The sequence below is a fragment of the Zea mays genome, chromosome 7 (assembly GCF_902167145.1).
Source record: "Zea mays cultivar B73 chromosome 7, Zm-B73-REFERENCE-NAM-5.0, whole genome shotgun sequence".
Taxonomy (NCBI): domain Eukaryota; kingdom Viridiplantae; phylum Streptophyta; class Magnoliopsida; order Poales; family Poaceae; genus Zea; species Zea mays.
This window is the reverse complement of record NC_050102.1, coordinates 131,069,357-131,097,180: the sequence shown is the minus strand read 5'-3', so window position 1 is coordinate 131,097,180 and position 27,824 is coordinate 131,069,357. Positions and strand designations below refer to the sequence as shown.

General features: G+C 49.8%; 1 protein-coding gene across 4 annotated transcripts; it reads right to left on the bottom strand.

Moving 5' to 3' along the window:
• Positions 1–3,016: 3,016 nt before the first annotated feature.
• Positions 3,017–18,723, bottom strand: LOC100193967 (uncharacterized). 4 transcript variants are annotated; one of them, XM_035960393.1, is made up of 5 exons: positions 18,561–18,723; positions 17,552–18,478; positions 17,193–17,264; positions 4,478–4,507; positions 3,017–3,646 (listed from the first exon to the last, which is right to left on the bottom strand). In XM_035960393.1, the coding sequence occupies exons 2-5, from the start codon at positions 18,452–18,454 to the stop codon at positions 3,569–3,571; spliced, it is 1,083 nt and encodes a 360-aa protein (XP_035816286.1). In that variant the 5' UTR covers positions 18,455–18,478; positions 18,561–18,723; the 3' UTR covers positions 3,017–3,568.
• Between the last annotated feature and the right edge of the window lie 9,101 nt (positions 18,724–27,824).

The following is a 27,824-nucleotide window of genomic DNA, read 5'->3' as shown; positions in this document are numbered from 1 at the left end:
CAAGACATTGATCTAGCGCATTCGATTCATTGTGATAGCATATAGAGCTCTTGTGGAGTTGTGTACTCATTGAGTTGTGTTGCGAGCTCTTATTGCTGCTTGTGTGCGTGTTGCTCTGATCTTTTGAAGTCTTGTGTGCGTTGCTCATTCCCTCCCTTGCTCCGTGATTCTCTGTGAACATCTTTTGTAAGGGCGAGAGGCTCCAAGTTGTGGAGATTCCTCGCAAACGGGATTGAGAAAAGAAAAGCAAGAACACCGTGGTATTCAAGTTGATCGTTGGATCACTTGAGAGGAGTTGAGTGCAACTCTCGTCCGTTGGGACGCCACAACGTGGAGTAGGCAAGTTTTGTACTTGGCCGAACCACGGGATAACCACCGTGTCATCTCTGTGATTGATTTCTTGTGGTTATTGTGTTTTGACTCCTCTCTAGCCACTTGGCCATAATTGTGCTAACACTTAACAAGTTTTGTGGCTTAAGTTTTGAAGTTTTACAGGATCACCTATTCACCCCCCCCCCTCTAGGTGCTCTCACACACTCATGTTCTTTGATGAAATTGTATGCACGATTTGGATTGAGTGCAGTTGTATGCTGATTTTATTAATTGACGAGAAACTAAAAACATCATAATAGTTGCCACGTCGTCTAATTCAATGACATATATACGTTACGAACAATTTGTCATGCTACGCATGATGTTAATCGCTATGTCATCATGCTTTATGACGAAATTAATCATCATGGTTTTTTGCCACGTCAGCTGTCATGCTAGCGTATTTATGACGAACATATTCGTCACAAAACTGCCACGTGGCAATGGTTCGACGCTATATCTTATGACGTTTTTGAGTCTCGTTTATGATGATTTAGAGTGTCATAGATTTTATGATGAATACATTTTTTGTCACTATATTTATGACGTTTTTTGCCTTTTGTCATAAAACTCCCTTTAACACGCACCTTCTGTGACGATGGTCTTTTTGTCATGGAGTCGTCACAACAACAAAGAATATGACCAAAAACACCTTTTTATGACATAATAAGAATGTTATAGAAGGTCGCATTTGTTGTAGTGTCCCAAGTCTCTGAGTGAGTGTCGCTATTGTTCTATACGTCTCTTCTCTAACTTGTGTGTTCCCTAACATGCGTGCCCCTGCCCCCAAAGGGGGCCTCCTCCCCCTTTTATAGATCAAGAGGAAGGAGGAGGATTACAATTTTGTCGTGTAGTTGCTATCTTGGCGAAGAAGGAGACGACATGCCTGTTTGTCAGTCTGGTCCTATTGCATATTGCCGGTGTTTGCAGCTTTATTGACTTGTTGGTGAGGTTGTGTGAAACATGTGGATTGTAGAGCGTATCTCGGACCTTGGCATGGAGGTTGGAGTACCTCAGACCCCAACTAGAGATGTAAGGCAGGACTGGCGTTGCAGGGCTACCCCGTGCAGTAATCATTTATCAGGGTTAGGCTAGTTTCCCTAGCCTCTAGGCCCCGTTGATGATCGATGATGTGTAGTTTTGTTCTCGTTTCTCTTGCGATGGGCTTCTTACAAGCTAGGTCAATGTGAGGGGCTAGCCTAGTTGCAGGCCGGTTTGTCGTGACATAGGTGCGGTTCGCCCGATCCTTTGATCCGGGTGCGTGCGTTCGTCGGGTGGGAGGAACCGACCTCAATTCCGTCCGACCCCTAGGTGTTCCCGCTTCATGTTGTAGTGTGATGCAGGAGGTTGGGGCTTACTTCCATTCGCCAGAGCAGGCCAGGTCTTACCAGGGTTGACTTGATCACGACCCTTCTTGGCCTATGGGCCCTTAGTCTTCCAGAGTTTTTAGCCCCCCCCCCCCCCTCGACGGTGTGCAACGAGAGAAAGAGAGCCGACGGTTTAGACGCCCGTAGTCCTAGTATAAGAGGAGGTGATGGCAAAGATAAGTCTATTTCTTTTAACACATATTTAGTGTTTAAGGGATTAGGGTTGTTATCCTGAAAATTTATTAACGTTCTCATATATAATTGGATTTTTTACACTTAGCCATATAATCAACAGCGTGGTTACACGCTCGACCATAGGGATGAAAATGGATGGGATCCGTCAGAATAACCCCTCTGATGTTTTTATTTTCACATTTTATTTCACGGAACCATCAGAAACAAGATCGAGAACAGGACTAGCGGGGTGGCGAAAACAAACCAAAACGAATGGGAAAAATGATAACAAATCGGAATCAAACGCAAAAAACGAAAACATCGTCATATGGCTAACCAAGAAAAGGATCAATTACGGGTGCGACATAATTGTCTATGATATGTTCTTTGTATAATCTAAAACGTGATATTATAAACGGAGAAAAATAGGACATCCTGACTAAAATCTGGAAAATTGAAAAATGGTTGGAAAAAATGTTTATGACATTTCCGTCCCATTTTCAAATTTGTCAAAAAAAATGAAAAAGACCGAGATATCCATAAGAAACAAATCAGTGTAGAAATCCGGATGGAACGGAACGGGATATATTGGGACCGTTTCCTCCTCTACTCGGCCGCGGTGGTGCTTTCACAGTTTCATTGCTTGTCTGTGCACGTGCTGGAGGACATGGCAGCCATCCCGGCCGGGCTAGTGGCCAATATTAGTTAAACGGCTGCTTCGTGGCTGCGGGCCTCATGCCTACCAACGAGTAGTCAAGGACGCATGACGACTGTCGTCAGGTGCGATGTTATTCGGTCACAGCGTGGCTCTGTCCCAGCTTTTGGGTGCCGCTCGATCTGGGTTCTTTCTTGGGGGCTTCGGTGCGAGGCAGCTTAATTTGCTGATGCTGGCTTTCTCGTCCGTAGTTTCATTGCCATCAGAACTTGAGAACTTTTTTTTATAGAATCCCTCCCATGCTAACCAACATAATTCAAATGCAAACAACTATTGGTTGCCACGGCAAGCCGAAGTTCCGAAATTTAGAATTATGCTCTGAAATATGTCTACTTAAGACTTGCACCACAGCTAATGGACTTTTTTTTTTTGGCTCTCAGTCTGTAGGTTACTAAAACCATCCAACACTTCAAATGCTGGTATTTAGAAATCCTCGTGAGCATATTTGCTAAGTAGTAATACACAAATAACCGATTCATCTGGTTTCACCATTACACACAAGCAGCAGCAGCGGGACAGTTTGCATACTACAACAGCTCTACAGCCATCAGATGTACAGTCGTCAAGCCGGTTGCATCCTGAACGTCGCCATGCCCATGCTTGTAATCCCACCAACCTACTTACACCCAGCCACCGATCCTTTAAAACCGTCCAATCTCTACACGATGTGCTGCTTCCGGCAAGATGCAAAGCTAGGCAACTCTACACAAGCTCTGGAGGATGGCCGAAGCCGGCGAGTCTTGCGCGGCCGGCTTCACTCCATTTGGTTCTCTACTAACATAATCTACATGTGTCAGTTTCCCGACTCCACTATAAGCGGTAACAGTACAATCATCCCCACTACGTTACGTCCATCGCTAGTCTATAGGAGACAAATTGTGTACAGATCCCAGGCACCACTGCAGGTATGCAGCGACTCGTCTGCTGTTTCAGATAGTCATCACCAAGGCCCAGTCAATGTTCTTCGCAAGCACAGACGCTTCTTCCGTCCGAATGGATCCTTCAACATTTCTGGTAGCTGCCGGGCAAAATTTGCAGTCGTCATTGCCAAATGCAGAAACACGTGGTGATTATCAAAATAATTAGATTTATACGTGCTGGCGACAATGTTTCATATATTTGTAAACTGTTCCAGATATCTGCCAGTAAAAAATAGTTTAATTCGATTTACTCGAGCTACCCATCATACTCTTTTGGAGCCCTCATAATATTGAGATAACACACACATGTATCAAAAGCTAGCTGTCTTAAAAACCTAATTCGGTTTTTTTTTCTATGGATAATGAAAAGTATGATTTGATGAGTGACAGGCAATCATCATAACCGATATGAACTCACAGGCTGAGTAGTGTACAAGGATAATGTAGTATACCTTAAACAAAGTTGAACTAAGTGTGTGGAATAGAATGAAACACTGAAGACCTTGTTCAGTTATTCTAATTACATGTGGATTGGAGTGTATTGGAATAAATTGGGATGAATTTTAGCTTGCTATGGATTTAAACCGACTCAATACCACCTCAATACCACCCAATCCACATGGATTAACGGTGAAACGAATAAGCCCGAAGTGTGAACGTGTGATCCCCTAACTGAATCCTAGAACCAATTTAGTGACCGGTTGCTCAGCTAGCGGTTCACAGATTTAATGGCTTATATTTGAATAATATGGAATTTTCTTCTTTCGTCTTTGGTTATTGGCAAAGTAATAGAAGGAATGGTATGCTTACAGCCTGAATCTCTATTCTCTAATTCTCTATCTATCTCTGCCATAGTTTTTAGCAAACCAGAAAGGGCATCAAGATAATATACAGGGGTCAAACACACGAAGTTTAGAATTAACAGTTACCTCGTTCTTCTGCATTTCCATAATCTCTGCCTGCATTATAAAGAAATGAATGATCAGTGTTATGAGCACATCTAAAGAACAGAGCCTGCGATACGAGAATGTACTGTGTGCCTATTCCTGAAAGTGTTCAGCATGACATATGAAGGCAGTGTCATTACACTTACACGAAATATGGTCCGGATGTCAAGCCTATCTATATGCCGAAAAACTGTTCCAGTGCTCCATCTTTGGTAATGTTCACTTCAAAGCATGATCCATGATGTACCGAAAGATGCGTATATAATCGATAACCAGAAATATACAGGGTGCATCTTATTTGTTTTTGGAAATGCACAGTTTCGGTGCAGCTAGGTGTGGTAATGGATCACGATCCAAACGTTTCTTCACAATAAATAGGTGCTTTGTTTCTAGAGACTAATTTTTAGTTCCTCCATTTTATTTCATTTTAGTTCCTAAATTGACAAATATGGAAACTAAAATAGAGTTTTAGTTTCTATATTTGACAATTTAGGGACTAAAATGAAATAAATTGAAATGACTAAAAATTAGTCCCTAAAAACTAAACACGCCCTAATTTAGGGCTTTTAAAAACTTTAGTTCAAAATGAATAGTAATAGAGCCAGATCCTAATTCGATTTGATTCTTAAATTTTATAGTGTAAAATCTAGAGCCATCACCACCACTAGGTGCACCACAACACATTGACACTGTGTTGGAGCGAAGGCAAAGACGCCACCCTTCGCTCGAGGCCTTCGCTGTAGTCGCCGGTCCGACGGAGACAAAACGGTCAGGGACACCCTTCGCTTGATACGGCATCAGACGAAGGCCCGCTACGAGGTCTTCCCACCGAGCGGCCTCATCCAGCTCGGAGGCCCACGTATGCTCCGGCCCATCGCAACGGGCCCTGCGTGGCCGCTGTGCGTTACGGGCCTAATTTGTAAAGGCGTTCCTGTAATTACAGTCTGTAACCCTGCTTTATGGGAATATTCTGGGGATAACCTAGGTAGCTGAGGGCACATGCGTCCTTAACACAAGGCGCTGGGCGCTCAGGTACCTATAAATACCCCCGCACAGTGCCCGTGAGAGGCCAGATTAACAGAGCTATTGCCGTCTAGCGCGAGAACCCTGTTGACGTCACTGTTCACCCTTGTTGCATCCCCTTGCAACTGAGAGCAAGTTCCAACATTTGGCGCCCACCGTTCGTGCTACGAGAAAACCACCCGCGATGGCACCCAAAAGAGCTAACCCGAAGGCTGACGAGGCTGCGAAGGCAGCGCTGCTCGCCGCAAGAAAGGGCAAGGCCCTCGCCCTCACCCAATCCACCCACCAAGAGGCCACCGAAGACGAGGTTCCCCGCACCTGCGAAGACGACACTCTCCGCACCTGCGGCCCTGAGGGACAACCGCAGCCACCCTCAGGCTTCGCACCTCTGGAGGGCGCGGACCTCACCGAGGACGGTGAAGTCCTCGGCGTCTCAGCAGAAGAACAGCTACAGCTGCGCGCCCTGCGCCTCAAGAACCGCAATCTCCAGAGGCAGAAGGAGATACTGGAGGCCAAGCGCCAGCGCGTGTCCGCACTAGCCAAAGTGCGGCAAATGATACGCGACGAAGAGCAGAAGGCCTAGGAACTCGAGCGGGAGATTGCGCTGATGCAGCGCGAAGGCCACCTCGGTCTGCAGCACGAGCCACCCCTCCAGCAGCGCGCACAACTCGAAGACACGCGCGAAGGCCACCTCGGCCTGCAGCATGGGCCACCCCTGCAACACCGCGCGCAACCGGAGGACCCGCGTTTCCCCCAGCGCGACCACACCTTCCCGCACGCCGCGCCATTCCAAGGGGTCAACTATCTCGACGAGCGAAGTCCCCTGGCGCCACACCTGCAAGTGACGCCTTGGCCAGCTAACTTCCGGGCAGGGACCTATTCCAAGTACAACGGCAGCACTGACCCAGCACAATACATAATGAGTTATCAGGTCGCCATTGCATCTTCCGGAGGGGACGACGCCACAATGGCGAAGTCTTTCATTATCGCTCTCGAGGGCCCAGCACTCACCTGGTTCACCAGGTTGCCTCCGCCGTCCATTGATTCCTGGAGAAGTCTCCGGGACAAGTTCCTGCTCAACTTCCAAGGGTACCGCCCAGACACCGACGCCCTGGCCGAACTCTCGCTCTGCAAGCAGCTGGAAAAGGAGACTCTGAGGGAGTATTACCGCAAATTTTTAACACTAAAGTCACAGCTGCCCTCAGTTGATGACCAGATCGCCATCCACTACGCTATCAGTGGCCTTCGCGCCGGCGTCCTTTACAGCCACTGCATCAGAGATCCGCCAAAGAACCTCCAGGAGTTATATCAGCTGTTTGAAAAGTACGCCAAATCCGAAGAGCGCCACCAGCGCAAGATTGAGTCCCAAAGGAAGCCAAAAGACGCTCCACAGTCCAGCCGCACGTGGACAAGGACTCCGCAGCCGGATTCCGGTCGCGACGGTCGCAGTCAACAGCAAGTACACAACATCGCCAACCAGCATCCCGCTGCTGACCCCCCCCCCCCCGTCGCCAGGAATATCCCCCCCAGGGCCGCGGAAATGGAAATCGTGGTAGGGGCCGAGGGCGTGCGCAGCAGCCGCGCCGTTTCTACTGTCTCTTCCATGGCGAAGATTGCGCCCACCAAACCAAAGACTGCCCCGAAACGAAGGCCACCAGAGACAGAATGACACGGGCGCAGCCAGCCGACAACCCCAGAATTGTCGCGCACAATTACCAACAACCCCCTCCACCATATATCCACGCTCCCGCCCCGCATCCACCGCACCACGCTTACCAACACCATCAGGAAGTACAAATCGTACCTCCTCCACCCCCACCACCACACCAGCAACACCAAAACATCCCCCATGCCCCAAAGCAGGAAGACTTCGCCGATCAACCATATCGCGGAGTCATCCACATGATAACTGGTGGGTCCAGCACTGACTTCGACACCAAGCGGCAGAAGCGGGACCACTACCGCAGCATCAACCATGTCGCCGTCACTGGCCCAGTCGTGCAGACAAAGTGGTCCCACATACCGCTAACCTTCGACGCACGAGACGTCGACCTGCGCAGCGCCCCCCACTGCGACGCCATGGTTATCAATTGCAGCGTGGCAGGCTGGGACCTGCACAAAGTCCTAGTTGACAACGGCAGTCAGGCGGACATCATCTTCCTCCACGCCTTCGATCGCATGGGCATAAGCCACAGCCTGCTTAAGCCTTCGGACAACTCGTTGTATGGCTTCGGCGGCAAGGGCACCTTCCCCGTCGGCAAAATAGAGCTGTCTCTCTCCTTCGGTGTAGCACCCAATGCCCGAAGTGAGCAAATAACCTTTAACATTGTGGACATGGTATATCCTTACAATGCCATCATGGGCCGGGGCTCCATCAATAAGTTCGAAGCAGCCATTCACGGACTGTACCTATGCATGAAGATACCAGGTCCGTTAGGCGTCATCACAGTCTTCGGCAATCAACAGACTGCGCGCAACATAGAGCGGGACTTCGTGCCCGGTCAAAGAAACGTGCACTGCCTCACGGCCCAACGCGAGGTCCCCGCGCCCGCCAGCCCAACCAATAAGCAGCACGACAAGGCACAGCTGCAGAGCAACGACGGGACCAAGACTGTCCCCCTCGACCAGGCCACGCCCAGGCAGACAGTCATTATCAGCGAAGACCTTACTTCGCATGAAGAAGAGAAGCTCCTCTGCTGCCTGTCCAAGAACAAAGATGTCTTCGCCTGGTCGGCCCTCGATTTGGTCGGGGTTAGCCGTTCAATAATTGAACACAGTCTGGGAATCGACCCTTCGGTAAGGCCGAAAAAGCAGCGGCTTCGTAAGATGTCCGACGAGAAGACGGAGGCCGCCAAGGCAGAAGTGCACCGCCTCCTGGAAGCCAAATTCATCGAGCCGGTGGCTTACCCCACATGGCTCTCCAATGTCGTGATGGTGCAGAAAAAGAGCGGGAAGTGGCGAATGTGCATCGACTTCACCAGTCTCAATAAAGCCTGCCCAAAGGACAATTTCCCGTTGCCGCGGATCGACAAAATAGTCGATAGCGCGGCCGGATGCGAAGTCATATCCCTCCTCGACTGCTTCTCCGGTTACCACCAGATATACATGAAAGAAGAAGACAAGGCTAGCACCAGCTTTATAACCCCCTTCGGCACATATTGCTTCATCAGAATGCCGGAGGGACTCAAGAACGCCGGGTCCACCTTCTCCAGGCTTACCAAAACAGTGCTCGAAGGGCAAGTTGGCAGAAACATATTCACATATGTGGACGACATTGTCGTCGCCAGCAAGAGCAAGGAGGACCACCTCGCCGACCTCGCCGAAACATTCGCGAACATGCGAGACGCACAACTCCGCCTAAACCCGGAAAAGTGCGTCTTCGGCGTTCGCCAAGGCAAAATATTGGGCTACCTGGTATCACACCGCGGCATCGAGGCCAACCCAACCAAGATTCAGGCCATCATAGACATGACGCCTCCGCAGTCCGTCAGGGACGTCCAGCGCCTGACAGGCAGATTGGCCGCTCTCAACAGATTCATCTCCAGGTCCGCCGAGCGAAGTCTCCCCTTCCTCAAGACACTCTGTGGTGCAAAAGACTTCGCCTGGGGACCAGAGCAGGCGGCGGCCTTCGCCTCATTAAAACAGTACCTGACAGAGTTGGCCGTCCTTACCAGCCCCGACCCCTCGCTCCCCCTGCTACTCTACGTCGCGGCTTCGCCACATGCGGTCAGCGTGGCACTAGTGCAGGAGCAGACTGTCGAGGGCGTGGTCCGGCAGTGCCCCGTGTACTATGTCTCCGAAGTGCTGACACCCTCCAAGTGCAACATGACAGAGCTGGAGAAGATTGCCTACGCAGTCGTCATGTCGTCGCGCAAACTGCGCCATTACTTCGAAGCATTCAAGGTCCGAGTCACCTCAAACAGGGGACTCGGCGAATTATTCAGAAACCCGGAGGCATCGGTGAGGATTGCCAAGTGGGCGGCCGAACTCTCCGGCTACCACATCTGCTTCGAGCCCAGGACAGCCATCAAGTCTCAAGTCCTGGCAGACTTCGTCGTCGACTGGACTGGGCCAACAACACAGCCAGACCCGTCCGCAGAGAAGATTTGGACGATCCATTGCGACGGCGCATGGTGCCATGCGGGGGCAGGCGTCGCTGCAGTCATCACCTCGCCAGTCGGGGTCAAGCACAGATATGCAGCACGCCTCAGCTTCAATCTGGAATCCGACAGATGCACAAATAATATAGCAGAATACGAAGCAGTCATCCTCGGCCTCCGCAAGTTAAGGGCCCTCGGAGTCACCACCTGCATCATCAAAACAGACTCCAAGGTGGTTGCCGGCCAAGTCGAGAAAGACTATGCAGCAAAGGACCCCGCGCTCATGCAGTACCTCGCGACCATCCGAAGTCTCGAGAGGCAATTCAAAGGGTTCACCTTGCAGCATGTGGATCGGGCCAAGAATGAAGAGGCCGACGCATTGGCCAAGGCTGCCGCCAGGGGCGAAACTCTGCCCTCCGACGTGTTCTTTCATGTCATCGGCACGCCAGCCGTCCGGAGCCCCGAAGGGCTCCAAATAACCAATAACAGCGAGGGCCACCGCATAGTCAACCTTATCATGACCGAAGACTGGCAGGCACCAGTAACCCTGTTCCTACAGGGGTATTATCATCCAGCCGACATCAGTGAGGCCAAGCGCCTCAGACATCGAAGCCAAGACTTCGCACTGATTGAAGGCCAACTCTACAAAAAAGGGGTCAGTCAGCCAATGCTTAAGTGCGTCACCGAAGCCGAAGGCATCCAGATCCTACGCGAAGTCCACAGTGGCACGTGCGGCTCGCACGCAGGTCCAAGGGCCCTGGCTGCCAAGGTGATCCGCCAAGGCTTTTACTGGCCCGCAATAATCTGCGCCGCAAATCGGGTCACAAGGTCCTGCGAAGCCTGCCAGAAGTTTTCTCCTCGGTCAGGCAGCCCCTCGCAGTATACAAAGCTGATCGCCCACACGTGGCCTCTCCAACGCTGGGGCCTGGACATCGTCGGGCCCCTGCCCACCGCTCAGGGGAACCTTAAGTTCGCCTTCGTCGCTGTCGAGTACTTCACCAAATGGATCGAGGCAAGGGTTGTTTCCACAATAACATCAAAGACTGCCCAAAAATTCTTCTGGCAGAACATTGTTTGCCGCTTCGGAGTACCGTCCGAACTAACAGTTGACAACGGCAAGCAGTTCGACAACCAAGACTTCAAGGATTTTTGTTTCTTCATTGGCACCAAGCTTGCCTTCGCCTCAGTCTATCATCCGCAGTCCAACGGGGTCGTGGAACGCGCCAACGGGAAAATCTTCACAGCTGTCAAGAAGATGCTCCTTGATGAAAAAAAGGGCAGATGGACCGATTTGTTACCTGAGGCAGTCTGGGCACTAAACACGACTGAGTGCAGGGCGACCGGGTTTACTCCCTTCCGCCTTCTATACGGATCGGAGGCCATGACCCCGCAAGAAATAAAGCACGGGTCCCCGCGAACAGTTCCGTCAGCCGTCCCCGACGTGGACGAGCCAACTTCAAAGGATCTCATTGACGGAGACCGAGTCTTCGCCCTACAGGCCCTAAACAAATACCAAGCCCAGACCAAAGCATGGCGCGACCACAGTGTCATCCCGAGGGAGTTCAGCGAGGGGGACCTCGTACTCGTCCGAACAGCTCGGACGGAGTCCAAGGGCAAGCTGGAGCCCAAGTGGGAGGGCCCCTTTATAGTCAAGACAAAAGCTTCCCCCAGCGCTTACAGGCTCACAACGCCAAACGGCGAGGACCTGGAGCACTCCTGGAACATCGACAAGCTCCGCAAGTTTTTTGTTTGACTCCTCAGGGCTGATTTCGCCCTTGTAATTCGCAAAAACAATCTTGTATCGGCCCACACTCTTTTCCTCCCGGGGGGTGAGGTTTTTAACGAGGCGGAGCCATGTAATATATGTGTGAAAATCCCCCGCAAAAACATGCGTCGAAAAAAGACCGCGACGACGGTCTTCGACATTCGACCAATACGAGGTCACCGCGAGGCTAAGCGCTAGCCACCCTCGCGTGCGACAAATCCGCGCAGAAGTCGCCTAAGGGTGCAGCCGGACTAGCACAAGAAGTGCGAAAAAACCGAAGTCTACCGCGAAGACTATCCGCGCAGAAGTCGCCTAAGGGTGCAGCCGGACTAGCACAACAAGTGCGAAAAAACCGAAGTCTACCGCGAAGACTATCCGCGCAGAAGTCGCCTAAGGGTGCAGCCGGACTAGCACAAGAAGTGCGAAAAAACCGAAGTCTACCGCGAAGACTATCCGCGCAGAAGTCGCCTAAGGGTGCAGCCGGACTAGCACAAGAAGTGCGAAAAAACCGAAGTCTACCGTGAAGACTATCCGCGCAGAAGTCGCCTAAGGGTGCAGCCGGACTAGCACAACAAGTGCGAAAAAACCGAAGCCTACCACAAAGACTGTCCGTGCAGAAGACACCTAAGGGTGCAACCGGACTAGCAAAACAAAAGCAGAAACGACAACATCAAACCGTCCGCGCCAAGACCAACTATAATCGCACCAGCACAGCACAACAAAACACACCAGACAAAGTACACAACGCCTTCGCAGGCATAGACAAGCGAGGGCACACAACTTCATCATACAAGCCTTTACACATACACAAGTGAGGGCACCACACTCTACATCGGCTCAACCTTAGGAATAATTCCCATCTCCCTATAATTAAATAACATTATCCTAAGCTCCTCACCCGCAAAAAGACTTCGCAGTTCCCCTTCACCTGTATTCACGGCGGCCGGCAAAGACAACAGTTCCTGCCGGCCAGCCCTACTCACACGAAGTCGAGCCCCCTCCGCCCCACTAACTCTACGCTTCGCAACCGCCCTTCGTCGTCGTCGCCCGGTGCTAGGACCCGGCACATCTCCTGCGTCCGCGGCGTGCGGCGAAGCCTCCGCCGCGGCCACATCCAAGGCCGCAAAGTAGTCCAAATCCTCCTCCGACGACTCCTCAGTCCACTCAACCGAGCTCCCAGAGTCAGCAAAATCAAAAAACTCAGATGCAGATCCACCACATTCATTACCATCTCCCGCGGTCGAAGCCGCCAAAAATTTAGTAGTAGCGGTTGCGTGCGCAGGCCCAAAATCTTGAACCTGCGCAGCAACCAAAATTCAGCAACATATACAAATTTCTCCAACCCTCTACACCCACTACGCCACCTGCGAAGGCCCTGACGTTGCGGGAGCCTCCGCCGTTGGCTCCGCCGTTGCTTCCGCCGTTGTTTCCATCGCCACCGCTACGGGATCTTCAGCACTCGGCGCAGCAGCTGCGGGGGCATCAGGCGCGCCTTCGGCGACCTCTGGGGGCAGGTCTTCGCCGGCCGCAGCGGATGCGGGGGCATCCAGTGCGTCTTCCGCAGTCTCCGGGGTCGGCTCCAGGGCGACCCCAGACACGGCCCCCGCCGGGGTCGGCTCCGGGTCAGGCAGCGCGCTGTTCAACGCCCCGAAGTCGTCCACCCTCTCGCCACGCGCCGCCTAAGACAAAACACACAAAATTCAGCACACATACACAGCCTACATCCAACAAACACCAAACGAACGAAACGTTACCTGAGCCCTCGCCGTCTCGGCCCGCTCCCTGACCACCTCGCGACCGTGCGGACCCCACATCCGGTCGTAGATGGCTCCGGCGGATTCCTTCACTACGGGGTCCTCAACCTTAAAGATATCTCGCTCAAAATCTTCATCGGCTTGGTCGAAGACCTCGAAGTGCCGACATCCTTCACGGGAGTCGGGAGAGCGCGTTCATCGCCCCCTCGCAAGTGACCAGGGAGGCATACGCCATAAACCCCTCCACGACAGTGGGGAGTGCCTGCAACTCCTCCTGCACCCACTCCAGGCAGCGAAGTCCGGGCTCTCGGTCCGGCACTTCGAAATCACCGGTCCCCGCGCCCAGCCCACGGTATGTATCTATAAGCAGCTGGCGCGTCCGCTCTGCCTCCGCGCGTGACATGGCCTCGGCCCTCTCCACGCGGCTCTCCAGGGCGGTGAGCCGCTCCTGCAGCTGCTCGGCGCGCTCCCTGGCAAGATTGCCCTCCGCTCGTGCCAGGTTAGCCTCCGTCTGCGCAGCCTGCGCCTTGACAAGGGCCTCGTTGGTCTCCCTCCTCTCCCCCGCCAACTGGCGCCGGAGGTCAGTTTTCTCTCCCTCCAGCGTGGCCACCTTGTCCGCCAGCTTGCGACACTTGCTGTCGGCGGCCGATTTTTCACGGACGGCGTCAGCGTGTTGTGTCCGAAGTCTCTCGACTTCGGCAGCCACAGCTGCCGTGAGGGCCCCCGACGCTGTGCGGCTGGCGAAGTCAGCCACCTATAGAGCAATCGTAAGACCGCGGCCCCAGCAAGCCGATATATATATATATATATATATATATATATATATATATATATATATATATATATATATATATATATATATATATAAAACGAAGTCCAGCTCAGCGGACCTGATTTAGCGCCTCCGTCACCTCCTTCAGACGGCGGGACGCAGCGCCCGCCTCATCCCTGACAACCGTGAGGGCCGACACTTCGCCTCCGGCGCTAAGAGCCCCGCCCTTCGCCTTCGGCACTGCGGCAACCGTCGTGGTCGCCGCGGCAGGCGCAACCATAGCAAGTTGGCCTTCGCCCGACCCTGCGACGTACCAACGAATAAATTTAAAAAAAAACCAACGACTTACCACCAAGATAGTCGTCCACAGTAATATCGGTGGCGAAGTCGGCGACACGTTTGCCCGACAACGGCAACGCTCGGGCCGCCTTCGCGACCTCCGCCACTCCGCTGGACGGCGGCACCGCCTTCGCCGATTTGGAGCCTCCGGCGCCTGCCGTTGCCTCCGGCGCCTTGCTAGATGCAGGGACGCCCGACTTCGCCGCCAGCGGCGGCCTGCCTCCGCCGGGGGCCGCAGCCTTCGCAGCCCCCCGCTGCCTCTTTGGCCTGGCTTCAACAAGCCTGACAGCCGCCTGGCGCTTTTGTGCAGCTCCATGGCGATCCTTGTCCATCACTGCCGACACAACAGCAGCAATATTCCACCCGTAAGGAAAAACCCTCCATTCACGAACCATGCGAGATGTAAAATAGTCCTCGCCAGCCGCGCGGGGGATAGGAACATTTCTAGGCCAACAACCCCCGGTCACCCTCAGCATCCGAGCCGAAGACTCCCGGAGCTCGGGCGAAGACATCCTTCCCCCCGGGACCGCGCACGTCCTCATCAACTCTCTAGCAAAACCATCAGAAACCCCAAGTCCTCCCATAACAGTACCTAATTTTCTCTTTTTAGAGGATGGGGCGGCCGCCGGCGAAGGGTCGTCTCCAATCTCCACCACCGGCTTCTTCCCACGGCGGTCCACATCGTCTTGACCAGGATAGCCGTCATACGGCAATTGATTTAATTCAAAAACCCTGTTCAAGCGGTCATTCGACCCGCGGATATCAAAGCTGCGCTGGCCCTCTGTCCTCGGCACATAACGTCCAACGAGCCGCACCGCCCCATCCTCCGCCTCACGCACAAAGGCGGCCGGATCGCGGTTTTGCAGATTCAGCGCGAAGGCGGGACTCCGCACCACCTTTCCGCCATGGAAAGGCATCTGGCGAGGGCATACTTCGCCCAACGCCCAGCCATGCGCCAAGGGCCATACCCCGTACGCCACAAATTCTTCAACCAAGTCGCGCCCACTGCTCAGGCCGGCGGCGCACCGTAGGGCCCCTTCGTCCGCATCCTCCTCCGCCACTTCAAAGGGCGGGTACGCTGAGTAAAAATGAGAACACATCTCGGACACGGGGAGTCCCTCATGGCCTTCGACGACACCCTCAGCAACGTAAAACCAAAACTCATTCCAGTTGCCCCACTTGTTGCGGGCGCAAGGAACCAACTCGACTACCTGCATCGTGGTCTTGTCGGTCTTCGGCGTGAACGTGCAGGACCCAAACTGAGCAACTTCGTCTCCAATCATCCTCTTCTGCCAGTGCAGACAATAATACTTCGCAAAAACTTCGACCGATGGCCGTCCGCCGTACGAAGTCGTCGCCCAGACATACTTCGACAGAGCCACCACGGCATTCGGTGTCAGCTGATGTATCTGAACGTTGAACCTGCGCAGGACTTCGCCAACAAATCGGTGCGCAGGTAGGCGGAGACCGGCGGCGAAGAACGCCTCGAACACAGCCAACTCGCCCTCCGGCTCGGGGACTTCCTCCGTCCCCGGCACACGAGCAACTCCGCCGCCGAAGTAACCCAACCGCTGCATATCTTGCACGCGGACCGACGACATCCGCGACACGCCAAAATCAACAGAATCGCCGGCGCGCAACTCCTCCACCATCAAGCTACTCAGCGTCTCCTCAGACGAGGCGTCGGCCGTCGGCGAGGCGTCGGCCGGCGGCGAAGCGGCAGCGGAAGAAGAGGAGGTCGGCATCGCTACGTACCGTCGGCGGCGGCGGGCGGTCTGCTTCACTCGAGCCAGATCTCCGGCGAACAAGAGTGCGGCGGGCAGACGAGCAACAGGACGGTGAAAAGAGGCGGCTAGGGTTTTCACGGAGCGCGGAAAGTGAAGTTCAAAAAGCACCGACCCCCGCCCCCTTTTATAGGCAGGGCACGGCTCTTCGGGGAACCCGCACTCCAACAGGGCGCGGCGCGTCGGGAAACCCGCAATCCAACAGTACGCTGTCAATCAACGGTCACGTCAAAAACCCCCGCGGAACCACTTCGAGCGAGGGCAGCGTCTCCGCCATCTAGCGACGTCTTCGGCACCAGGTGACTTTATCGAACTGGTCCCTCGGAGGGCAAATGTTGGGGCGAAGGCAAAGACGCCACCCTTCGCTCGAGGCCTTCGCTGTAGTCGCCGGTCCGACGGAGACAAAACGGTCAGGGACACCCTTCGCTTGATACGGCATCAGACGAAGGCCCGCTACGAGGTCTTCCCACCGAGCGGCCTCATCCAGCTCGGAGGCCCACGTATGCTCCGGCCCATCGCAACGGGCCCTGCGTGGCCGCTGTGCGTTACGGGCCTAATTTGTAAAGGTGTTCCTGTAATTACAGTCTGTAACCCTGCTTTATGGGAATATTCTGGGGATAACCTAGGTAGCTGAGGGCACATGCGTCCTTAACACAAGGCGCTGGGCGCTCAGGTACCTATAAATACCCCCGCACAGTGCCCGTGAGAGGCCAGATTAACAGAGCTATTGCCGTCTAGCGCGAGAACCCTGTTGACGTCACTGTTCACCCTTGTTGGATCCCCTTGCAACTGAGAGCAAGTTCCAACACACTGTACTATAGCTGTCACGCTGAACAATACAGGAGTACATTAGATAGTGAATGATTCACAGGAACTCTATTGATGCCAGCAGCATGGGGCATGCTGAAACCATCCATTTCAGAATGAGTAAAAATAAATGCTTCTCGAGAGGCAATGCACTAAAGAAGTACTTCTTTAATTCCAAATTATAAGACGTTTTGACTAATCTAAATACATTATTTATACTATATATCTAGCCATCTAAGTGCATAGTAGAAGCTCCATATATAGAACAACCAAAACTTGTTATACTTTAGAATGAAGGGGTAGCAAATTTAGCACCTGCAACTGTAGTGTGAAGAGAAAATTAGAAAAGACACCTGTTTCCTCTCCAGTTCCTGATTCTGCTCCTTGAGTTTCTGAACTTCAGCTTCTAACTCCATAGTATAAGCCTATGCAGTAAAATAAGAAATTTGTACTGAAACAGGAATGTCGAAAATCTGTTTGCTTCAAAGAAACACACAGTAAGTAGAAAGCTCAGGTTGCCTGTACAAATACTCTGATTACAATCGCAATTGCTATAATTCACCACATCATGAGTCTTGAAGCACAACGAGTTAATTTGGATAGATTTTTGGTAACATCTTATTCTCGGCCCAACAAGATTGAAGTCATTACTAAAAAATGGCTTGATTAACAAGACATGCATGAATTCAGTACAAAAGGTTGAGATTGAGACCTGTTTGCGCGCTCGGGACCTGGCGGCGGACTCCCTGTTCTTGATCATCCTCCTCTGCCGCCTCTCCACCACTTTCTCTACTCCGCCCCCATGCCTCCTCCCTCGAATCATCCCCTCAAACGAAAACGGGAGCGGCTCCGTCGGCGACGACAGGTCGCTGTACCCCTTCCCGCCAGAATCAAGCTGGTTCACCGCTGCTTGCACAGCCATGGCGCCGCCTCCCATGCCTGCTGCCCTGGGCGGTATTTGGGCCAGATCCCCCATGCCGACCGGTGCAAACCCCAGCGCTGCCGCAGCTGCGGCGGTGTCGGCGTCGGCACCCGGTAAATTCCCGAAAAAGGCGGAGCTTTTAGGGGCGACAGGTACCGGCCGCGGCGGGATCATGGGTGGTGGTGCTGGAGGAGCCGGAGCGGGGTTCTCCCTGACCACGCCAGCTCTGACCAAGAACTCCTCCAGAGTCATCTCCCCGAGCGTCGACTGGCGGTGGTGCTGCTGGTGCCCGCCGCCGTCCGCCCCCTGCAGCGGCTCGTCGCGCACGAGATTGCGCCACACCTCGTCGACCGTCTTGGTGCTGAGCGTGCGGGGCAGTGTGAGCGACGACCCTTGCCGCTGCAGCGACGTTGGCGGCATCCCCGCACCCGCTCCAGCGCCAGAAGCGGAGGCCATGGCCTGGGTCTCCTCCGCGGTCCAGATGCTCCGGAGCAGTTCGTCCATGTTCATGGAACCGAAATCCTTGGGGATGCTGCCGCCACCGCCACCGCCGGTGGCGGCCCCGCCGAGCGCGCTCTGGAATTCGTCGAACGTCAACGAGTAGACTGATCCCTGTCTCGCCAACGCCGCCTCCTCGCCCACTACCACCGCCGGCCGGGGCTGCGACGACGACCCGCAGTTCTTGAATTCCATCTCCTGATCTCCTCCCTCCTCCTCCTTACCTGTCTCTCAGACTCAGCTCAGCACCAGAAAGACACGGATACGAGGTGAGGAGAGCTCAAAGCCTCAAGACTGTTACCGAGTCACATGCGCCTCTCGTCCGAAGGGCACGAGGACTAGCTAGCTTGGTGCTGACGAGTGGATAGAGTTCCGTGACCTGAGATTGCGAATGATGCAGAAGAGAAAGGCAGCGCAGGGGATCCAGGTCTTGGGGCGCGCAGTGGAGCGGGGAGTGCTCCGTCGGGTTGTTAGGACGTGGCGCGCTCACAGGTCATGGTCTCCCACCACGCGACCGAGCAGCCAACCATATGTCGCCACGTGGGGGCGTTGCCTCCGTCAGTTGTTGGGATGTTGGTATACGGACAAAAATATCCTCGAGCTTGGGAGAAGAGCAGCTGGTGCTGGGTTGCTGTCAAACCTCTAAAACTGAGCAGAGCTTTAGAACAGATTAAAAAAGTGTTTAGTTTAGGGTAACTAATTTTTAGTTTCTCTATTTTATTTTATTTTATTTAGTATCTAAATTATTAAATATAGAAACTAAAATACCATATTTAACAATTTAAAGACTAAAATAGAATAAAATAGAGTGACTAAAAATTAATCTCTATAAACCAAACACCCTCTAAAATAAACAAACTAAGTGTCAGTTATACCTCTTAAATAGTTATTAGTTATTAGCTGTCCTAATCTAGCTAAAACTAGCTAACTACTTATTAGTTAGCTAACCATTATCTCTAGAGATTTAGAATAAAGCCCTATAACATGTTCAATCCTAACTTTGACACTTTGGATCAATTTTCAAGTATAGATGTATACGACACAATTAAACGACTGCTTGATAAAATGAAGTGTCCTTAAAATCAAATATATTGTAAATGTAGGTAAAAGACAATATAACGAAAAATCGTATAGAGAAAGGCTCTTCATAAATAGACTATATCTTATTTTTTATATCTTATTTGTTTATTTAACTCTTTAAATGTCTCTCAAGAGATAGAGATATTAAATAGGCTCTCGTACAGCCCTTAAGACCTTTACCGGCTTATGTAGTTATGTGTTAGTGGGACCCGATATCAATCCTCATAGTGTCTTGATGGGAACAAGGTGGTAGGTTTCCCCCTATGACAACTACATTTTCAAAAAGAGATGCAGGACAGCTAATCCATATCTCGCTATAATTTTGGAGAAGATTTTAAAAATAAGCAGCGGTTTATGTACGCCTCCGGTAATAGATTTAGATACGACTATTAGACTAGAATTATTTAATGGTTCATGATTTATTAGTTTAGTATAAAAGATAACAACAGCCATATATAAGTGTTAGTCGTACTCTAGTCATATGAGTGGATCGACATAAAGCATTTTTCTTTAAAAATCAATTAGAAAACTAAATATGAAGGGCTAGTTTAGAAACCAAAATTTCCTCCGTGATCTCTACTATTTTCTTAAATAGTAATCCTAAAAAATATTATTTAAATAAGATATTTAGTTATTTATAAGACAATACCAACGACGAACATGAGTCGTGTAACTCAATCGCATCCACATGATGTGCTCTGTGCGCTTCGACACTCACCGCCAAATGAGGAATAGTTTATCGCTCAAGCTAGTCAAATGGATAAGCATAGGCACAGCTAATGATTGGGATTAGTGGCTTGAAAATATGGAACAAATGACTTCGTAATATTCCACAAGGTTATTAGTGACTTGAAATTATGTCATGATGTAGGAACAGTGAGACGACCAGAGGGACTAAATGATAGCCAATTAGATTTTGCTTCAAAACACTTAAAATGAAACACTTCACTTTAATTGTGATAAAACAAGCGCTTAAACCAAAAACACATCAGCGAACGAGTGATCTCATAATTATAAAATGTTCTTGATACTCACATGAGACCAGCAAAACAAATGGATCCTAAATCGGACACCGAAAAGTCTGAAACGGTTCAAAACAATATCACGAACAAGTGTTGTTTTCAGCGGTACGGAATTCTGTTCTTGGATCCAAAATTGAACCAAACGAACTTCGATTGAGATGAAATTTTACACACGCTTGAAAAAATATGTTTCCAAGGTCTCCACAATTTTTGAGCTCAATCGGACATACGAACCAACCGCAGATTTAAAAATAAAGTCAGAAATTGGGGTTTTGTTGGGGTTTTCTAGAACGAGATCAAACTGAGTTTTTCTCAAATCGCGGCCAAAATCTGCAACAACTAGATGTATGCCGTGGTCCGAGGAGTATAACTCATCACCAATCAATCCCAAACCAAATCATCTCAAAAGAATCAAAGGTTTTCCACCAAAAACACAAGAGGGTGAGAAAGGAAGAACAAGTAATCAAAACAACTCGAAATTTCAGCAAGTATGTAAAACTGAGATGGAGATGTAAACAAACGATGTGGGTCATACCGGCGACCCTTACTCAGATTAAACTTTCAGATCACAAAATCACAATCGATAGTAGAAAATCGCTGCGAATCCCTCGGTTCAACAGATGTCTACCTAGAGAGAAAACTAGGAGCTCTTAATGAGTAGTCTCAAACAAATGGCAGCCAAGTGAGGCTGAATTAACCAGCCCTCCCCTCTATTTATAGAGGGTTATTATCACTTTCTAAACTTCCCCTATTTACATAGAGTCTATCCACTCCACCGAAGGTGAAATGGATCAACTCCTAGATTTTTGATCCGACGACCACGTCTTTCCCTTGTAGTTGCTTCGTCTTGACGCACCCTCCGTGATCACGCCACATGCCGTGTAATACTCAAAAGTGTAATAAAAGTGGATAGAGATAAACTCATTAGTTTGTGGCCTCTACTATTCATTACATGTGATCAACATTAGTTAAAAGTGGGTAATTAGAACCAAGAACACCTAAATAATCTGTGCATCATGCTGGATCTTACTTTGTGTGCATTTTGTGATGATATAAAAATATAGTAAACAAAAAAAATAATTATGTTAATACTCCAATGGGAAATTAAATCCTAAAAGAAATTCTAGAGTTTGGAAAAGAAGAAAAGAAATTCTAGAATTGAAACCAAAAAGACAAAAGATATAAAAATAATATATCTTCAAAATAGTACTGTTTATGGCGCAATATCATCTGAGAATATTTAGTCACAAGAGTTTGAATTAAATTTGAATACAACTTGAATTTGAAAAGAGAGAGAAAAGGAAATAAAAGGAAAAGAAGAAGAAACCCTGTTTGGGCCGGCAGCTACGAATTTGGCCCATCAGCAAACCACGCCGCGCGGCCCTTCACCCACTACGCCCGCGCGTGGCTACCTGTCACTGATCCGCTGGCCCCACTAGTAGCCACTAACAGAGGAGCGCCGACATCAGGGACCCACCTGTCAGCCGCGTAGGTCAGCTGCCCATCCGCTCGGTGTATTCGCCCTCAACGGAATCCCGGCCGTGGCGGAGCTTGCCGCGAACCTCGAAGCCATTGACCGAAATCCCCACCTCGGCCTCGTCCCTAGGCACTATAAGGATCTCCTCTCTTCTCTCTCCTCCTCAATTTCGCGTGCGCCGCCAACCACCCCACCCTCTGGCCCTTCGTCGCGGGCATTGAAGGCAATGGTGACCGGTCGCCGTGGTTGACTCCGGGAATTACAACTCCCGAGCCCCAATTCGTAGTAGGGGTGTGATCCCTGGTGTTCGTCGCGCGTTTCCCGCCATAGTTGGTGCGTTGATTGGGATCACCGAGCAACGAATTGCTCACCGCCGTCATAGACCCACAGACTTCTGCCGCGTGCTGCGGCTAGCCTTCCTCTCTGCCTTCCGTCATTGGTATGTACCTCCCTCGAGTTCACAATCAACCTCTATACGTATAGCGTCCGTCGGATAGGGGATTCGGGCAGTGGGGCATAGCTTGGGGGTAGCTGACCATGGCGCCACCGCGTCTGTACTCGCGCGCCGCCGGCTGTGCGGTCTGGAGGTGGAGGACGTCGTGGCTACCGTCGCTCGGTGGATGAACGGTTCAGATTAGATAACCACGTACCGCTTCGAGGAATGGATCTGGGCCGTGGGTTTGGATCGAGCGGTCCCTGGTCAATCTCGCCCACTTAAAATCTCACCTGTAGGTTCAGATTTTGGCGACTAGGATTTGGTCGGGAGAAGACGACTTCATGACCACCCACGATTTAATCCGAGCCCTCGATTGATGATCGGATGGCTAGCAATCCAGGATACCCCTTCGGCTTCGAGGAAATGTGGATGGCTATCTTACCCGAAAGGGGCAAGGGCAGTAGGGGAGTGGTCAGTGTAGGGAGGTCCTTGGGTTGATTTTGCTGCGATGGCGGTCAGGCGAGGGATTCCTGCACTGGAGCTTCCTATAAACTGTAGCGGGTAGTCTGAAGCTAGTGGAACTTTGTAAAGGCCTCATAGTAGTACCCTGCCTCGCTTCCTTGGTAGAGGTGTATGGGGTCTGATCAACTCCGTGGCAAATGGGTAACACGACTTGTGGGTAAAGATGCGCAACCTCTGCAGAGTGTAAAACTGGTATACTAGCCGTGCTCACGGTCATGAGCGGCTCGGACACTCACATGATTAATTTATGGAACTTAAACTCAATTTGTCATTTCATTGCATTTGGGATTATTTTATTATTACTTTTACTTATTATTTCTAAGGTTTGGTATTTACTTACACTTAGTAACTGCTAATAAAATTTTGACCAACTTATAAAAGCAATGCTCAGCTTTAGCCTTTATTTCATTGATCAACCTTACACTTCATGAACTCCCACCTTTGGTGAGTTCATGTCACATTATTCCCTACAACTTGTTGAGTGATGAACATGTGTGAGCTCACTCTTGCTGTCTCACACCCCCACAAGAGAAGAACAGGTGGTCGAAGAGGAGCCGCCTAACACTGAGGCTTTCGACTTGATCTAGGTGGCATCTCCCAATCAGCTTTCTGGTGCCAAGGATACATTTTAGTTCCTGCGATATTTATATTTTATTTTGTAAGACTTCCGCTATGTAATAAATACTCTGATTTTATTGTGACATTTATCTCTATACACTCTATTATTATATATGTTGTCTTCTTTGGCGCATGTATGAGATGCACCTGGCTTTGTTCCTTAAAGCCGGGTGTGACAAAAGTGGTATCAGAGGAAATGTTGACTGTAGGACGAAACCTAGATAGAAATGGATAAACCCTTACCTACTTACCTTATTCTGAATTCTTCTAAACTTACCTTACTCTTATTCTTTCTGTACTTATCTTGATCCTGTCTCACCTTCTACTGTTCTACTCTGATCATTCTTACCTTTGCTACTCTAAGACAAGATGGATTTCACACCTTGGAATCCCTACCCCTGTGACATTTTAAGAGATAGGAGGCCTAAGACCAAACCAAAACTATTTTCTATATTTAAAAATGTTGTTTGATTGTTCTGATGATAAATGTCTGATTTGCTTCTTTGATTGATTGAAATATTATATATGGACATCTTAGCATGTGCCACCCTAAGGTAATGAATTAGCTATGGTAGATAAAACGTTAAACTGCTTAGCTAATAAATCCCCCAAAGTAACATGATTCGTAATTACTGCCTTGTCTACTACTCTCTCTTACCATATGTATCTAACTCAGATGGTCAATACCAGGAGGGGTGGTGGAATTGATTTGCCTCCTAATTGACACACTTGGTGGATATATAGACAACCTCAGCCACAGCCAGCAGAGATGAATCCTCCTAATCGTCCACCAGGTGGAGTTGACCCACTGATTGCAGCTCAGATGAGGATGATGCAGCAAATGGCGGACACTATGGCTGATATGCGTGCCCAGATGCAGCAGGAGCGCTAGGAGATGTGTCAGGAAAGAGAAGAGATACGCCAGGAGTTGCGCCAGGAGAGAGAAGAGATACGTCAGGAGAGAAGGGCGCAACAGCAGCTCAGCAACAACAGCAACAGCAACAAGTACCATTGCCTCCACCACCACCACCAGTTCCACCTCGTGATAAGCACCGGGAATTTATGAGCCATAAGCCGCCGACCTTCGCCAGCTCGCTAGATCCACTAGATGCAGATGATTGGCTGAAAGCAATTGAGAAGATGCTCAACATTGCCCAATGCTCAGACAGGGAGAAAGTTCTTTATGCCTCGGGTCGTCTGACAGGTCCTGCTGCTGACTGGTGGGATTCTTATATTGCTGTTCATGATGCCGCTGATACTATTACTTGGGCAGAGTTCAGTGCATAGTTCCGGAACTACCACATTCCAGCTGGTTTGATGAAGATCAAGAAGAAGGAATTTCTGTCATTGAAGCAAGGCAACATGTCTATCAGCAAGTACAGAGATAAGTTTATTCAGCTCTCCAGATATGCTCCATATGAAGTTGATGAGGATGAGAGAAAGCAGGAGCACTTTATTGAAGGACTTAATGGACCCCTGCAGTATGCACTGGTGGCACACACATTTCCATCTTTTTAGAGGCTGTTGGATAAGGCTCTTGCTATTGAACACAAGCGTGTTCAACTGGGTGATCTAAAGAGGAAGGCAATCTCACAGGGACAGGGTAGCAGCAGTGTTCGTCCTCGCTACGTTTCGCCACAGGGTACACCTACTCATCCAGGGGACCACGCCCAGCTCAGTACGCTCCATAGGGGTCTCCACGGACACCTCCTACTTGTCAAGCTACTCCCACTGGCACCCTGACGAGGCCCGCAGGACAGAAGACCGGCCCTACATGCTTCAAGTGCAGTCAGATTGGGCACTATGCTAATGCTTGTCCGATGGGGAATTCTGGTACACCAGCTAAGAACAAGCAACAGACTCCTGGCAAGGGATATTCTATAGCCAGGGTGAATCAAGTCAGCGTTGATGCTACTCCTAATGGTGCGGACATCGTACTTGGTATGTTTTATGTTAATGCAATTCCTGCAACCATATTATTTGATTCTAGTGCTACACATTCATTCATGTCTGCTCGTTATGCCAACACAAATGAGGTACCACTGCTAAATATGAGAAAACCCATGATAGTAATCGCACCTAAAGGGCCTATTGAGGCAAATCAAATGACACGTAGATTGACATTAACCATTATGGGAAGAGAATTTGGAGCTACGACTATAATATTAGAGGCCAACAGTATAGATCTGATTCTTGGTATGTCATGGTTAAGAAAGGCAAAGGCCATTATAGCATGTGGTAGAGGAACTATAGAACTCACTAGCCCTAAAGGAGAAACATTTCAAGTTCAAATTGCAGTAACCACCTCTTCCAAGCGGGCTATATACTTTATACCTGAGGAGTTTGTTGGTGATAACATCCGTGTGGTTAGAGATTTTCCAGATGTCTTTCCAGAAGAATTACCAGGGATGCCACCAGATAGGGAAGTTGAGTTTGTGATTGATCTTCTACCTAGAACTGCCCCTATATCTAAGCGATCATATAGAATGTCTGTAGAAGAATTAAAGGAACTTAAGAAGTAGTTAACTGAGTTACAGGAGTCAGGGTACATTCGTCCGAGTTCCTCACCTTGGGGAGCGCCGGTTCTATTTTACAGAAGAAGGATGGATCACAACGGATGTGTGTGGATTATAGATCTCTTAATGATGTTACAGTGAAGAACAAGTATCCGTTACCCCGCATTGAGGATTTGTTTGATCAGATGAGAGTTGCCAGGGTGTTCTTGAAGATTGATCTCCGATTAGGATACCATCAAATGAAGATTAGACCATCGGATATCCCTAAGACGGCTTTCTCAACCCGATATGGATTATATGAGTTCACTGTTATGTCGTTTGGATTAACCAATGCACCAGCCTATTTTGTGAATTTGATGAACAAGGTGTTTATGGAGTATTTGGATAGATTCGTCGTGGTGTTCATCGACGATATTCTTATCTATTCTAAGAGTGAAAGTGATCATGAAGAACATCTGAGGTTGGTGCTACAGAAGCTACGAGATAACCAACTCTACGCTAAGTTTAGCAAGTGCGAGTTTTGGATTGACAAGGTGCCATTCCTTGGACATATTATTTCTAATGGAGGAATAGCAGTGGATCCTGCTAAGGTCAAGGAGATTATGGAGTGGAGAGTTCCCAATACAGTTAGTGAGATTCGGAGTTTCTTGGGGCTTGCAGAATATTATCGGAGATTTATTGAAGGATTCTCTAAGATTGCCAAGCCTATGACCTCGCTTCTGGAGAAGGGAAGAGAATTTAAGTGGGATGATAAATGTCAAGAAAGCTTTGATCAATTAAAGAAGAGGTTGATGTCTCCACCAGTGTTGGTTATGCCAGATCTACAGAAAGGATTTGACGTTTATTGTGATGCATGTGGACAAGGATTGGGATGTGTGCTCATGCAAGAAGGACATGTGATCGCCTACGCGTCTCGTCAGTTGCGGAAACATGAAATGAACTACCCCACTCATGACTTGGAACTGGCAGCCGTTGTGCATGCACTTAAGATTTGGAGACACTACATTATGGGAACTAAGTGCCAAGTATACACAGATCATAAGAGTTTGAAGTATATATTCACTCAGAAGGATCTCAACCTTAGACAACGTCGTTGGTTGGAGCTCATTAAGGATTATGATTTGGAGATTCACTATCACCCGGGCAAGGCAAATTTGGTTGCAGATGCCTTGAGTCGGAAAGAGCATGTTCACTCCACCTTTGTTGTCCAGCTACCCAATGAATTAGCAAAAGATTTTGAGAGACTCAACTTGAGAATTGTTACACACACTAAAGGAGTTACCATCGAATTGGAACCTACCTTGGAGCAAGAGATTCGTAAAGGTCAGGTTGGTGATGCTAAAATTCAAGAGATTAAGGATCTTATTACGGAAGGTCGAGTTCCGGAATTCACGGAGGATGAGCAAGGTACTATATGGTTCAAGGATCAGATATGTGTTCCGGAGATTGATAGCCTTCGTGAGACTATATTGAAAGAAGCTCATGATTCTGATTACTCTATCCACCCTGGTAGCACTAAGATGTATCAGGATTTGAAGCAAAATTATTGGTGGTATGGGCTGAAAAAAGATGCTGCTGCACATGTGGCTAAGTGTGATGTGTGTCAAAGAGTCAAGGCCGAACATCAAAGACCAGCTGGACTATTGCACCCATTGAAGATACCCGAGTGGAAATGGGAAGAAATTGGTATGGATTTCATTGTTGGACTACCTAGCACTTTAGCAGGATATGACTCTATTTGGGTAATTGTGGATAGATTGACAAAAGTGGCTCATTTCATACCTGTGAGGACTAATTACACGGGAGCCAAGCTAGCATAATTGTATATGACTCGGATAGTTTGTCTACATGGAGTGCCTAAGAAGATCGTGTCTGATCGAGGATCACAATTTAC

Coding starts and splice junctions, on each gene's coding strand:
- LOC100193967 (XM_035960393.1), bottom strand. CDS start 18,454: ATGGAATTCAAGAACTGCGGGTCGTCGTCGCAGCCCCGGCCGGCGGTG. Junction 4,508..17,192: donor AGGAACTGGAGAGGAAACAG/GTGTCTTTTCTA, acceptor TTTATAATGCAG/GCAGAGATTATGGAAATGCA. Junction 3,647..4,477: donor TGGAAATGCAGAAGAACGAG/GTAACTGTTAAT, acceptor TTTGCCCGGCAG/CTACCAGAAATGTTGAAGGA.